The sequence below is a fragment of the Polyodon spathula genome, chromosome 3 (genome assembly GCF_017654505.1).
Source record: "Polyodon spathula isolate WHYD16114869_AA chromosome 3, ASM1765450v1, whole genome shotgun sequence".
In the NCBI taxonomy this organism is placed as follows: domain Eukaryota; kingdom Metazoa; phylum Chordata; class Actinopteri; order Acipenseriformes; family Polyodontidae; genus Polyodon; species Polyodon spathula.
The window spans coordinates 82,239,358-82,254,819 of NC_054536.1; the positions used below are offsets into that span (position 1 = coordinate 82,239,358).

The 15,462-nt window shown below is 39.6% G+C and overlaps 1 protein-coding gene across 8 annotated transcripts in view; it reads left to right on the plus strand.

Annotated features, from left to right (window-relative positions):
- The window catches only part of LOC121313495 (zinc finger protein 521-like), a 189,937-nt gene that overhangs the window by 64,655 nt on the left and 109,820 nt on the right, over positions 1-15,462 (plus strand). For 7 of the 8 annotated variants that reach the window (XM_041246115.1, XM_041246118.1, XM_041246116.1 and 4 more), the window contains 2 exons: positions 9,727-13,097; positions 15,021-15,105. In XM_041246115.1, the coding sequence (XP_041102049.1) occupies positions 10,167-13,097; positions 15,021-15,105 (3,016 nt within the window). In that variant the 5' untranslated portion in view covers positions 9,727-10,166. The remainder of the gene's footprint in view (positions 1-9,726; positions 13,098-15,020; positions 15,106-15,462) is intronic. The other variant, XM_041246117.1, reaches the window with a different exon arrangement.

The window sequence follows — 15,462 nt, forward strand, 5'->3', positions numbered from 1 at the left end:
TGTTTTTATTGCTTTTCAGACAAGGTGAGATGATGTCAAACTTTCTTCTTAGAATAAGCATGTGAACATAAATATGTAAACTATTGCATGGCGCACATATGTTTTATTATGTTTTTGAGATATATGTTTTTGTAGGCACTTTATGTGAATCTGAGATACTGTATATTGTGGATAAAACATTTTACAGATAAACATGATATGTGAGCTCTGGATCAAAATGGTCCAACATTTATAAGCAATGTCTTATATCATTGTCCAGTATGAAAAACTAAGTATCCAGAATAATTGTAAATAATAAGGGCTTTCCTTTTTTCTTTTTTCTTTTTTAGACAGTAAGCTAGGCAATTAAATACATACCAATTAATATGTTTGTCCATGTCGTGTGATAGTTATGTTTGTATTTCGAGAACACTGGTAATGTGGACAAAACCAGTAATCTGCTTTCTGTCCCCCATGGACAAAGGGCCAAAGAGCTGCAGCAGACCTGCAGTCCATTATGACATCGCTTGATATCCGTACAATGTGGCAGGCTTTCGGTCGCAGCGTCTCAGTGCATTTTGACGCAGCATTTCACGGTATGTGGCTTAACAGCAAATGACAAGCTGCTCCATCTCCAGGAAGGTCTGTAGACAAGTATTACCCCCAGTTATCTGGAGCATGGCAGGTTGATTGATCTACGGCAGGAGTAAGCTTGCATGACATTTTTGTTGTTGTGTAAAGAAGCATCTTGTTATGTTTGCTGCATGGAGAAGCCTGCTCATATGTAGCATCCAGCCAGTGATGCTACACTGAAAATTCCATTGTAGAATTTAATCCGTATAGTACAGCATGCCATTCAACGTGCTTGCTGCGTTGGCAATGGGAAATAGAGCTTTTTACATGGTTATTTCATTGTGACTTTTTTTAGCAGATAAATTCTAATCATGTGGAGGGGCAGAGCTAATTCATCGGCTGTTGTATTTTACTAAATGTAATTATTTAGTGACTTGAAGCTGAATTTACATTTTAGAATAAAATAAATATGTAATAGGGGAAAAAAGCAAAATACATGCTTCTCTGATCTGACTGTATGAGGAAATGTGTAGCCTCTTATACAGGTTTTATTTCATACTGTACAATAAAAATCATATTGACTGTTACATTTCACTGTTGAACAATTCATAATATCATAACCTAAGTTTTATTTTATTAAAAGTAGGACATTCTAAGGCTAGAATCAATGTTAAAATAAAGGCAAAATGTGTTGTGATACGTATTTCTAATATCTAATATTTCTAATATTAACTGTGCAATTTATGGCATTTCGAATTCATGTGTATCAATGTTCGTTCGAATATTCAGATCATTTCTCTGCACTAAAGAAAATAATATAGTAAAAAAAACAATGCCTAATACATAAAATACAGCGGAAAGTGCATAATACATGATAGTAGCGTAACACATGAAATAGTAGCAGCAACACAGCAGCTAATAGCAGATATCAGGCTTAAGAGCATGGAAAGCAAGAGAGAACAGGTGGGTCTTGAGAGTTGATTTAAAGCGAGCGAGTCAGAGCCATGCAGGTAAACAAGCGTTCTCCAAGTGTGGTGCACTTTTGCTTGGGGATAACAAGCAGGCCATAGTCGGAGGACCTCAGCTTGCAAGCAGGGACATAGCGGGTCAGCAGGTTGAGGAGGTACTTGGGACCTGTGTGATGAAGGGCATTGTAGGTGAGCAGGAGAGTTTACAGGTAGCCAGTGCAGCTGGGCAAGACGGGGTGATGTATTCAAGTTTATTTACATCGGTAAGGATCCTGGCAGCGACATTCTGAACTAGCTGCAGTTGGTTTATGGTGTGTGCCAGGATACCACCATATAGAGAGTTACAGTAGTCGAGTCTAGAGTAGTCTATATATCTATATATACTTTGGTGGAGTAGTGGCCATTTGAAATCAGGGTGGGTATTATAGACCATTGGCTGCGTTTTTCAATGTGGCAAATTCAAAATGGCCTGGTATCTGTCTAGAGCATGTAAACCCCCAAAACCAATGAAATTATTTCCACATAGGCACAGGCACATCCAGCATCTTAAGGGTTTCTACATTCTTATACCAAACATTAGCATTTTAGGGACTAAATGTGATGCAGGTATAATACATTTTATGAAAAAGTACCATTTTGTTTACAATAATAGCTGTATTTTTTGGTCACGTCCAAATAAACCTCAAAACTTGGCACCAATAGAAACTTCAGAGTCTGACATATAACAATATATCTGTTTGCCAGGGGTACCTGAAAAGGAACATAAGAGTAATTTTGATGTAAGCCAGGAGAGTCCCAAATTCAAAAAATGCTTAAATTGTTGCTGTGTTGATCCTGTGTGCATAAGAAAGACAGAAGATATGTTCTTGAACTTGTTTGGGTAATTGATAAGCTAAAATAAAATACATGTAGATTAGCAGAGATGTGATATGGGATGTATAACTTGATTTTACGCTTTGTTAATTATTATTTTTAAAATTTTAGAAATTTTGAAAAACTGAATAGTTTCTAGCAATTTAAAAACAAAAAACAACACTGCAAAATTATTAATGGAATACAAGTTGCAAACAAGGGTTATTTTGAAACTAAAATTGTGTAGCTTTATTTATCGGTGCTGAGCATGTTGGAAAAAACATATTTATAAAATGATTTTTACAGTAGTGGTCATTGACAGACAATAAAAACTAACAAAAATGAACTGCTTAAAATAAGTACTGTTATGTTTTTGGTGAAAAGCTTTGGACCCCTTTAAAGTTTAGTTTTTCTATGTGGCCGTGAGAAGGTTAATACAAACCACCACCTTCCTTCCTGCACTATTAGTCCTCAGCAGTGATGAGCTGTCAGTATTTCAGTAATCCTGATAGGAGGGCTCTCCTAAATGTGAAAAAATCTGTTAGATAAGATAACACTGCCTAAAAATATAAAGAGGTGCGTTAACTGCTGTGACTGCTGGTAGCCAGAGATAAGACACCTCATACCACTTGGACGACTTTAAACAGGATGTAAATGAAGCCAGCAATAAAAAAAGAAAATAATTTCAGTTCCAAGAGCCTGACTACTGCCTTTCTGTTTTTGTCAGTTTTTTTTTTTTAAAACAATCTTGACAGTAAACGGCTTAATTTAGTGCATTTCACACTTTGCTGTCATCGTTAGGGACGGCATCTGCTCGAGGTGCCCGAAGCCACAGGCACTGTAATGGGCAAAGGGTAACTGAGGTCTGTGGATTGCCGAGATACTTCAACAACCAACGAAACTCGATTTCACACGCGTTGTAGACACTAACAGCATGGTGTCCACAGTGAAAAGCAATATGCCAGGAGAAGGATGAATAAGCTTCTGTGTTTGCAATTTCTCCACTCCATGTACTGTATATAGGTTGTTGTTCAGTTGAACAAAAACTCAACCGTTGCTGCTTTTAAAGCTACCTCATGCCGCATTTTTCATCTTCCAAACTGTATTTTATACTTTGTATTTGAAGGAGCAGAGTTTTGCTCTTTCATGGTACTTTTGTAATTAAATCATTAAATATTAAATCACTCCTTACACCTGGCACTTTTGACTTTCTTTTTAAGTTCAATTTAAGGCAATGATACAGTCAACCAGCCTTGTGAGGCCCTGCAGTACCCAAAATTTGCTCTAACTGGAAAGAGACTAAAGAAAATAGTTGAAAATAAATAACAACATACGTGGCATTAGCCTTTGCATATACTGTATTGTGAATTCAGTTTTGTAACTGACTGTTACATGAGCAGTTCCACTAGGTGGTTTGCATTATCTTTTGTCCTGGCTTCCAATGTCTATTAAGTACACCTATTTTATTGTGTTTGGTTTGTGGAACAAATGCTACCTATTGACCTTTTTCCCTCTATAAACCCTAATGCAGAAAATAAAACAATCAGAGATATTACAGGTAACCCAGTAAATGGCACTCACTGTTGTATTGTTTTATTTTTTAACCCTCCAACTTGTAGAATGGTATCTATTCTGATTGGCTTAGGGTCAAATCCACCTCTTCAGACCAAAAAGAAAGCTTTGTAAATATTATTGTTTTAATCCCACTATAATATACAAATACCAGTTTTAGTTCCCCATCCCCCCAAAACAGACTTACTCTTCTTTTTGTTAATCCATATCAGGCTTGAGTGACTCTGACACTGGTGTCCCAGAGTGGCAGCCTGGCAATAGCAACAAGAGTTATCACCAGAACGTGCCTGCAAAATATAGCGACTGGAGGCAGAGACAAAACAAAGCGAGTCATGGAAGTGCAGTCAGTGTAGTAAATATGGACAAAAAAACATGGGCAGTTTGAGTCCCCATTTAACTAGCAAAGTTGTTTCAGCAGCTGTCTTCCCTTAAGGAACCATATATCTTTCCATTATTTGTACTCAGAAAATAATAAATGCATAGAGAAGTTTAATATTTGAAGTTATAACAGTGTAAAAATGGGATTGTTCCAAAACAATTAGATCCAGCCATGGGACTAATGGTGTGTTGGCATGGACAATGGGCCGAATGGACTCTGCCCAACATTTCTATATGGGATCTGCAATGGAATTAAAATGGAATGCTCCTACTCTACTTGAAACAATACCACAGGATCTGTCTACAAATACAGGTTTATATTGCAGACATCTTTCTAGAGTTGAGCTCAGGCTCATAATAATTCCACAAGCACCTTTCTCAAGCACCTGGTGTTTCTTTGTGGTCTCCCATGAAGGAACTGACCAGTCCCAACTTTCCTAACCTCCAGAGATTTTCACAAGGCGTGTTCTGTGGCAACATGTGACGTCTTATTAGCTCGTCTAACCATAGGAGACAGTGTTCATTCTACCCTGCAGTGTTTACATCTATGATTTTTAGGGAGAATCTCTGGTTTTATGTGATTTTATTATCAAAGAGAACTATGTTTAGATTCACAAAAAGTCACTGACTTGTTGTTTTATCTGTGTGTGAGCAAGATGTTTTGTCATCACGTATGAAGATGTGACGATCGCTCAGCTGATGTTGTTCAAAACAGCTGCTGCTATGGTTTTAATTCAGGCTTCCCAAAACCCTCATGTGCTCTCCTGTAACCCGGCTCCTAATGCATTTAAATGGTCCTTTCAGAGCAGCTCTGAAATATTGACAGATTTCTTAATCATCTGTAATTACAAATGGCTCTTTTAAAACATCCGCTATAGCATACAACTAGTTTGCAGTCAGCTAGAAGAAACATTAGTGGGTTTAATGTGGGATCACTGGTGTCAATTTAAATTGATGGCTATCTGAGAAACCCTCAAGCTCTTCAGATAAAGACGATCTTACTGCACAGGATGGATGGAGGTATTGGGCTTAATTCCTTGGTAACAGACCTGTTTCTATCATTATCTAGGGTATCTTGATAGCAGAACAACCCCGTGCAAGTCCCATGATACAAACAGGATGCCATTTACAGTAGCAGCCTAGATAATTTCTTGGAACAAGTCCAGATTTTGAAATATAAAAATGTGGCACATCCCCTATCAAATGGCATGCACAACACACACACACACACACACACAAACAATTAGTCTGTGAAGGTTACAGCCCCTAATATTTTTATTTATTTGGAAGTGTTTACATAAACAGATCACAGTAGCAGACTGGGTGGGCTAATATGCAAATAACAAAAAAAAAAACATCCTGGCTCATTTGCAAATCAGAACCAATGATGAAAAAGGCAAATTTGCAAAGTTCAAAGTCATAATACTCTTGAATATGAGACTTTTCATCTCAAAGAGTCTATTCTGGTGTGTGTAATTTAAAAAAAAAAAAAACTTTCTCCAGGTTTCAGACTGAATACATGGTACAAACCTAAGCGATTAAAGCCAGTACCAACAATAATGAATCTGTCTATCTTCCTATTTATCTGTCTGTATCCCTGCCTATGTTGTTTGTCAGTTTGAAGTCCTTCTGCTGCAGCTGGTACATAAAAGAAAGCTACAGATGCCATGAGACCGAGAGCAAGGCTTTATGAGGTACAGTGCCCATGTTAAGGTGTCCCAGGGCACTTGAACTAAATAAACTAATCCAATTTGCATTGAATTGGGCAGCAAAGGCTGGGCATCTTTACCGAGGAAGATTCACGTACAGTCACTTAGAAATTGCAGTTCATGAACATACAGTTTAAAAAAATTATAGTAAAACGATGGCAGCATCTTGCAAAGTGCAGTGTATACATCTCTCTGTCTGTTTATGATTTTAACAGTTACCACAACACTATGACCTGACCACTTTCCAATCCCGCATCACCTAAGAAAAAAAAAATGTTTTGTTTGTTTGGTTACTATTTTGGTATTCTTGAACCTCAAATAAAATATGAATTGAGGACATCTTTTTGTCTTCAGCTGTTGAGCGGCAGTATATTTGTGGCTGGCAGGTGATACAGGTTGCAGCTGAGAGAATGAGCTGCTAGTTAAAGACCTTTTGCAACTGTATTAGCAGATAGCAGTCAATTTCTGAAAGAGGCCAAGACAAACTAGAGAAGAAGTCTGTGAGTTAACTTGACATTGCATAGCTGTCTCAATAGATGTCTATTCCAAAGACAGGCAGCTTCTACAGCAAGCCCTATTTTAGGGGAAATCGCTCCTTCTATCGGTCTGAATGAAGTGATCCTAGCTGGCGAGCACTTTTGCCCATAAATATGACTAAACAGATGTTAAGTGCTACAAATGAGTTTCCAGCTGTCCTTCAGCCTACACGGACAGAGCAAATGTGTTGTTTTGTTCTATGTAGCAGACTAAAAAAAAAAAAAAGAAAAAAAAAAAGTCAAGGCCTAAGATGGAGGTCTTCCTCCCAGGATATGACAGGCAGTTGGCCAGAAGATGCTCAGGAAGGTCTGGCAAGCTAACAAAGACAGCCCTTGAGCTGCAGGGTGTAGTTTCAGCTTTACATCCCCTTTGGCAGCAGCACAGAGACTGTTGCAGTGTGGCCAGCCAGCAAAATTAGGAAATAAGGACCTATTTTATTTACTCAGGCTGCTGAATCACTGGCATTCCTGTCTACGCGGAGAAAAATCAGGCAGCTCTGCTTTCCATTGCATGTCTCAAGAGTGTTTGCTGCTTTCCTTTCCAAGTGTTCACACACTTGTTTTAACGTGTCTTCTGGAAATGGTGGAGAGGACTATCTACAAATAAGAGAGGATACAGACATTGAGGATTCTAGCATATTTTGAATCTTTAATACAAAGACTGGGCCTTGCAGCCCATTACTTCTGCTTTTTCCACTGCCTGTTTGTTTTAGTTTTTTCCGCTGCTGACTTGTAATATATGCTTAAAGTTGTGTGTCTCCAATAGTATATGGTATATTTTTTATTTTATTCACAAATTAAAAATGACCATACTAATGGATGAAGTATTCTAGTATTAGCACAAACAAGAAATGTCTGAATTACAGCTCTATACAATTTTGGCAACGCTATATTGTCCCATTGTCTATAGTTTCCCATTCTTCCATTGCTAGACACAGTTTGATCTAAACAGTGGCAAATCTAAATACTACTGCTCGAAAATTCTTTATTTTTCCAGCTTGGGTTACTGACTCACATACCAACATTACTAGCTTACACACAATAAAAAAATACTTTGCAATGAAGTCTGTAAAATTAGGTTAATATGTTTTAACATCTGACACCCTTCAGATTATTAAAATAAATCCCATTGTCTGTACACCCACCCCGTTGCTCCATCTAACACTTACCTTTCCACATCATGTCTGAGTTTTTGTCCAAGTCAGACTGGTGATTTAGTGGTGCACTGTAAAAGACCAAATGAACATGAAATAGTAGTGACACAAAGGAGAAGAAGGGATTCTGATATCACGGTGTGATAGTTATTACAAGGGCAACCTGTGCATGTCTGTGGTGCTAAGGAAATGGGTATACATCAGCTACTTGACTTTCTTACAAGTTACAGCTCAAATATGATTGACTGAAATAGGCAGGCGGCCAGGAGCAGGACTTGGGTTGTTTTTAGTGAGTTGTGTGGTGGAGGCCATCTGGCAATCCAAGTGAGGTGTTTTCAACAGTTTTGAGGTGCAGGGAAGGACTGTAATCTCATCTGTTTCCTGTGGATAAGCTTTGGCCAGATAAGAGCAGCAAAAAAAAAAAAAAAAAAAAAAAAGCTCTACCTGAATGACAGATCACTCCTGGTCTGCAGGTTTGGGGCAGTGCATAGTCTGTTTATTTATGAAATACATGAAGACAACTATTGTTAGCTAAGCCTTTAAGTGAAGCTCATGCAGACAAATCCAAGCACAGCGTTCTGGGTTTCCAGTCTTAACAGTTCTTCAGGTAAAACCATCAGCTTTCTGTTATTTGGACTGGATTTACAGTTCTTTCTCTTATCTGGCTCATAAATCTGTTGGTTTTCCTTTTATAGTTTTTCCTGTTTCCAGTTCTTCACAACTTGCTTTGTCTATGATCGCTTGGAAGGACCAACTATATTTAAGTAAGGAAGTTCAATGTGCCGAAGCTTTCATGGAAGGAAGAAATGGTGTACAACCTTTTGAAGGTGAAATTCTAGGGTGTTGGCAGGGGATTTGCATTACATGGTATACATAAAACAATGCAGTAGTTACTTTAAACAGTATAATGGTATACATGGCATGGCAATTGCCCTTACCTCATATAACACACTATGCTTCATTGCAATTTCTATGTGTCATTTGCTGCTTTTTCTAAATCAAAGTGACAACAGCAACAACATTGAAATAAGCATTAAAAACATTTCTTGCCTAGAACATTACATTTATCTGTTGGTTCTTACTGTAGTGCTGTATTACATGTGTTCTTAGGAGTACACATTTACAGTACTATTATCCATATTTGAGACTTTTCTAGAATTTTTTTTTTTTTTTTTTTTAATTTACAAAATTGACAGCCTATATACAGGTAGACATTGTACTAACTGGTACAGTCAGAGCACATTTGCATATTTTGGTACTCAGTAAATTTGTATCTCCAGCTAGATAATTATATTCCTATACATATTATTGGAAAGTGTGTTGAGTTATTGTAATTTGTAATGCTGTTGTTCTTCATGTGCGCTTCATGTTTTCTTAAAAATCTTTACCTGCTGTATAGAATACAAAGAATGTTCAAATCAAATCATTTGTTATTTTTTTAGTGGCTCTTACAACAATCAACTGCATCTGGTGGGTTTTTCTTTTCTGTGCAGACTAAATGAATCCTAAAGTTCCACACTGTAGGAACACATATAAAGATTTCAAAAAAAATTGAAAATCCAGATAGGTCCCTGGCCTGCCATTAAAAAGCATTTGCACCTTCATTTTAATAATAAAAATTTTGAAAACCCTACCAACCTTTACTGTGATTCTTAAATCCATGAGGACACCATTAAACATAAAGGCTCTGATAGTTTGGGTTGAGACTTTAAAATAAACTTAATTTGAATTCCTCTGCGGGTATTTTTACTACACTATTGCACGAAGATTGTCATGAATTTAATGTACTACAATGTAATGCAGCTGTACTCAGTGCACCCAAAACTTGCTTTAAACTTGAACTTTTTTCCTCCAAGGATGAGTTTAAGTGAGAACAGCAGTCTCTTGATGGCCACAGAGTTGGAGATAATTAAATGGGGACTCTTTTCAATAACTTTCTTATTTATAAATGATTGATTAATGAATTAGCACAAGCTTACAGTGTGACCTTGTCTCTGTGTTACAGACGGTGCTGATATTGAGGATGATCCTTCCTACTCTTGGCCAGCTTCCTCACCTTCTAGTAAGGACCAGACGTCACCAGGCCACGGGGACAGTTATGACTTTGGAGAAGATGAAGGTGGGACTGGGCTGCCCTACCCTTGCCAGTTCTGCGATAAGTCTTTCAGTCGCCTCAGCTTCCTAAAGCACCACGAGCAAAGCCACAGTGATAAGCTGCCCTTCAAGTGCACCTACTGCAGCCGGCTTTTCAAACATAAACGCAGCCGTGACCGGCACATAAAACTCCACACCGGAGACAAGAAATACCATTGCAGTCAGTGCGACGCTGCCTTCTCTCGCAGCGACCACCTTAAGATCCATCTGAAGACCCACACCTCCAACAAGCCATATAAATGTGCAATTTGCCGCCGCGGCTTTCTCTCTTCAAGCTCGCTGCATGGCCACATGCAAGTTCATGAACGGAACAAAGATGGCTCTCAGACTCATTCCAGGATGGAAGAGTGGAAACTAAAAGAGACCCAAAAGTGCAGCCAGTGTGAAGAGGGATTTGATGTCCCAGAAGAGTTACAGAAACATATTGCTGAGTGCCACCCAGAGTGTTCCCCACCTCTGGAAAGAGCTGCCCTTCAGTGCATTTACTGCCATGAACTGTTTGCAGAGGAGAGCACTCTCTTGAGCCACATTGACCAAGTACACAACAGAGAGAAGAAGGGTCACACCTGCACCATCTGCTCTGAGCATTTCCAATTAGTGGAGGATCTTTATAGCCACATGGACATTCACCAGCAGCCAGAATCTAGTAACCATAGCAACAGTCCATCCTTGTTGACGGTTGGCTACACCTCGGTATCTAGTACCACTCCAGATTCAAATCTCTCTGTGGACAGCTCCACTATGGTAGAAGTAGGCCCACCTTTGCCAAAATCCCGCGGAAGGAAAAGGGCTGCACAGCAAGGGGCTGAAATGTCTGCCCTGTCCTCTAAACAAGCAAAAATCACCTTCAGCTGCATATACTGTAACAAACAAGTATTCTCTAGTCTTGCTGTCCTGCAGATACACCTTAAGACTATGCACCTGGATAAACCAGAACAGGCCCATACATGTCAGTATTGTTTGGAGGTCCTTCCTTCACTCTACAACCTGAATGAGCACCTGAAACAGGTCCATGAAAACCAAGATCATACCCCTTTGCTTAGCTCTATGCCCTCTACGGTCTTGCAATGCAACTTTTGCCCCGATGCACTCAGCGACCTCAATGCTCTGCAGGAACACATTCGCTGCTCCCATGGCTTTGCCAGTCCTGTTGCCAAAGAGAGCAATGCCTTCTTCTGCCCTCAGTGCTTCTTGGGGTTCCTTACCGAGACCACCTTGGAAGAACACATCCGGCAGACCCATTGCGATGGGGGAAATGCACGGTTTGATTCACCCTTGGCTGGAACCCCCAAAGATCCCATTGTTGAGGTGTATTCTTGTTCTTACTGTACCAACTCTCCCATCTTCAACAGCATCCTGAAGCTAAACAAACATATTAAGGAGAACCACAAAAATATCCCTCTAGCCCTGAACTACATTAATAATGGAAAGAAGTCCAGCCGAGCCCTGAGCCCATCATCTCCTGTAGCTATGGAGCAAGCTTCCCTTAAGATTGCACAGTCAGTTAGTGGTGTTATATCCCGCTCATCCAGTGAGTTTATTTGCAATCAGTGTGGTGCCAGGTATTCCTCCCTAGATATGTTCCAGACCCATCTCAAAACTCACCGGGAAAACCAGGTTCTGCCAAAACTGACCTGTCCTCAATGCAACAAAGAGTTCCCCAACCAGGAATCCTTGCTGAAGCATGTGACCATCCACTTCATGATCACTTCCACCTACTACATCTGCGAAAGCTGTGACAAGCAGTTCACCTCGGTGGATGACCTTCAGAAGCACCTGCTAGACATGCATACATTTGTGTTCTTCCGCTGCACGTTGTGCCAAGAAGTCTTTGATTCCAAGGTCTCCATTCAGCTCCACCTAGCTGTGAAGCACAGCAATGAGAAGAAAGTGTACCGCTGCACCTCATGCAACTGGGACTTCCGCCATGAGTCGGACCTGCAGTTGCACGTCAAGCACAACCATCTGGAAAACCAGGGCAAGGTACACAAGTGTATCTTCTGTGGGGAGTCCTTTGGCACAGAGGTAGAGCTGCAGTGTCATATCACCACCCACAGCAAGAAGTACAACTGCAAGTTCTGCAGCAAGGCCTTCCACGCCATCATCCTTCTAGAGAAACACCTACGAGAGAAGCACTGTGTCTTCGAGGCCAAGCCTCAGAACTGTAGCACCAACGGCTCAGCTGCTGTTACTGAGCAGGTCCCAAAAGATGAAGTAGAACTGCAGAGCCTTATGGCCAACAGCCACGAGTCTCACAACAGCCATGATGGCAGTGAGGAGGAAGTTGACGCTTCTGAACCTATGTATGGCTGTGATATCTGCGGTGCAGCCTACACCATGGATTCTCTGCTCCAGAACCACCAGCTGCGTGATCACAACATCAGGCCTGGGGAGAGTGCCATTGTCAAGAGGAAGGCTGAGCTGATCAAAGGCAATTACAAGTGCAATGTCTGCTCCAGAACCTTCTTCTCTGAAGGTGGACTCCGGGAGCACATGCAAACCCACCTGGGGCCTGTCAAGCACTATATGTGCCCAATCTGTGGTGAGCGTTTCCCTTCTCTTCTTACTCTTACAGAGCACAAGGTCACGCACAGCAAGAGTCTGGATACGGGCAACTGCCGCATCTGCAAGATGCCCCTGCAGTGTGAGGAGGATTTCCTTGAGCATTGCCAGATGCACCCAGATCTGAGGAACTCACTGACAGGCTTCCGATGTGTGGTGTGCATGCAGACCGTCACGTCCACTTTAGAGCTGAAGATTCATGGCACCTTCCACATGCAAAAGACAGGCACCATGTCAAGCAACCATCCGGTAGGGCGTGTTCATCACCTCCAGAAACTTTATAAGTGCGCTTCCTGTCTTAAGGAGTTCCGTTCCAAGCTGGAACTGGTCAAGCTGGATATAAACGGGCTCCCCTATGGGCTCTGTGCTTCCTGTGTCAGTGGCAGGAAGAGTGCCAGCCCGGCGGTAAATGGAGGCAAACAGCAAGTAACAGTGGCGGGAAGCCATGGAGAAACACTCGGTCCCAGTGAGAGCAAAAGCAAGGCTTCTTCCGCCAAGACAAGGTGTTCCAGCTGCAACGTGAAGTTTGAATCTGAAGCCGAGCTCCAGAACCACATCCTGTCCGTCCACAGAGACCTGGTTCCCGATGGCAACAGTGGTCAGCTGAAAACCCCACAATTGTCCCCAATGCCCAGGGTCAGCCCCTCACAGGCTGAAGAGGTAACCACATTTTAAAAATCTAGATACTTTTGGTGGTAGTTGTATAACCCCTGTCTCTGCAACCTGTACCACACAAGCAGCTCCAGGGGCCAATATTTCTAAAATTTTAATCGGAATAACAGTGGTTTTGTCATTATAAATTTTGTGGTTGAAATTACTTTAAAAAAAAAATCCGGATCACTGTTATCCAGATTAAAAGTTTTTTAAAACCAGCCCCCAGGGCATCAAACTTACTCAAATTAAACATTTTAGTTCATTTTTAATATTTTATTCTATTTAATTAAACTCCATTAACAGCAGTTTTGCTGTATTTAGGATTCGTCTGAGATTCCATAGGCAACACATTGTTCCATAAATTAAGCAAAATTGACTGAAAACATGTTATGAAAATACTATAAATGTCCAGAAACATAATCAAAAGTTAAGGTTATACAAAGTGCTTGTTGTCAACTGAGATAACAGCCCTTATCTCCACAGACAGTTCATCTACCTATATTATAAAAAATATATATTCATTACTGGCTAGTGAAAATTGGTAGGTGGCATCAGGGCACCATAGGAAGGCCGCTAGTAATGAATCTTAGTTCCTGTAAGAGGGCATCTTTGAGAAGTGTGATGGTCATGTACTGCATTAGTGGCACCACCTATAGTAATTAATACCCCTGGTGCTTCACAATAGAATTGATCATCCAAATGGCTCACATACAAATAAATACCAGTAACTTAGTCTGCTGTAGCTAGTGTGTTAAGTCTATTGGATCTTTTTACAGTCGCAGACCAAAGTATTGGCACCCTACTCTACAATATAAGAGAAAACATTCAAGAAAACATTTTAAATACAAGCATTTAGTCAACATTAGCTACTAATTCATATGAAAAATATCAAAATATATATTTTCTGGTAATTTAACAATCTTCATAAAAAAAAGAAGTCACTAAAGCAATTTCAAACATTTGTTCATAACAAAAGTATTGTCAACTATTTAATAAACGTATGTAAAAATTTAACCGAACTAATTCAAAAAAATACATTAACTGAAAATAGTTACACAGTAATTACGCTGCATGACAAAGTCAATAACCAGAGAAAGAGGTAATTATAATAATAATCAATGTGAAGTATTGTTGTATTTTGCTTTTTGTTTTATTAAAACAAAGTTTGCTAAATTTTACTAAATCCTTGTCCTTAATCTGTTACCTTGAATTAGTTATAATAAGCATAGGGCTCCAATACTCTTGTCTGCGACCGGAAAAATTTAAATAGTTTATTTGTTGTAGTATTGTTCTATAGTTGTTCTTGGTGGTATGTCGATACATTTTTTTTTTGTGTATCTCTGCTATGTGTTAACAGCTGCATTTAATTAGCATTTGAGAATGAATATGGTTCCATGTGTGTGACTATGTCTTCAAACCTCAGAGCCTACATGTACTTTTTTAATTAAAAACATATTTTGGCTACTAGTTTGTGAAAAAAACACCTGTATTCTCAATTCAGCTGCTATCCATGCCTTTAAAAAAGAGCTCTTTATCTCTCATTAACTTAGCTGTACCTTTTGGTTTTGCTGTTCTTGTATTCCAGACTTTATTTTCTTGTTGACTCAGGTAAAGTTCTGTTCCTGAGTTACAGGCCATAAGACCTCACCTGAGCTTTAAAGTCAAGTTCCAAGAAATTATGTGGTGTCAGGACTCCCATTTTACCCGAAGATCTGGATAGAAATTAAAATAAAGTCTGGAAAGTCAATATAACAGGCTTGTGGGAATGTTGCTACTACACCATTCTGTAGCTTTCATTATGTAGCTTCAAAAATAGCTTCATGTTATCCCTAGTAAATGTCACTTCGCTTTCATTTTTCTTTTTGTTAAACTGCTTGCCAATATTATTGTTAAAGTCCTTTTTTTTATCACCTGTCTTTCTTCATCCAGAAGAAGACGTACCAGTGCATAAAGTGTCAGATGATTTTCTACAGCGAGTGGGACATTCAGGTTCATGTCGCCAATCATATGCTTGGTAAGAAAAACGCTATACCTTGTTATCGCTGCTATTTCACTGCATGGTATAACTCCTACATTATCTTCAGTCAAGTGCTTTACTCATTGTGTCACTGGTTCTGCAATAGATGTCATTTTGATGAACAAGCAAAGCTTTACTTTTAAAGATGGCTATTATTGTTAACTGAATCTGACTAATTACTGCTCTCTATGTCCAAACCCCCTGTGGTACAAGTCTCTACTGCTAGAGCTGGTTTTCTTTTAGTTTTTCTGTGCCTCTGTTGAAGGAACGCTACAGTATGGTGGCTAGATCATAATTTTGTGATGGATTAATATGGGGAGTTAAGCTTTGATTTGCTTTTCAGATTTGTTTTAA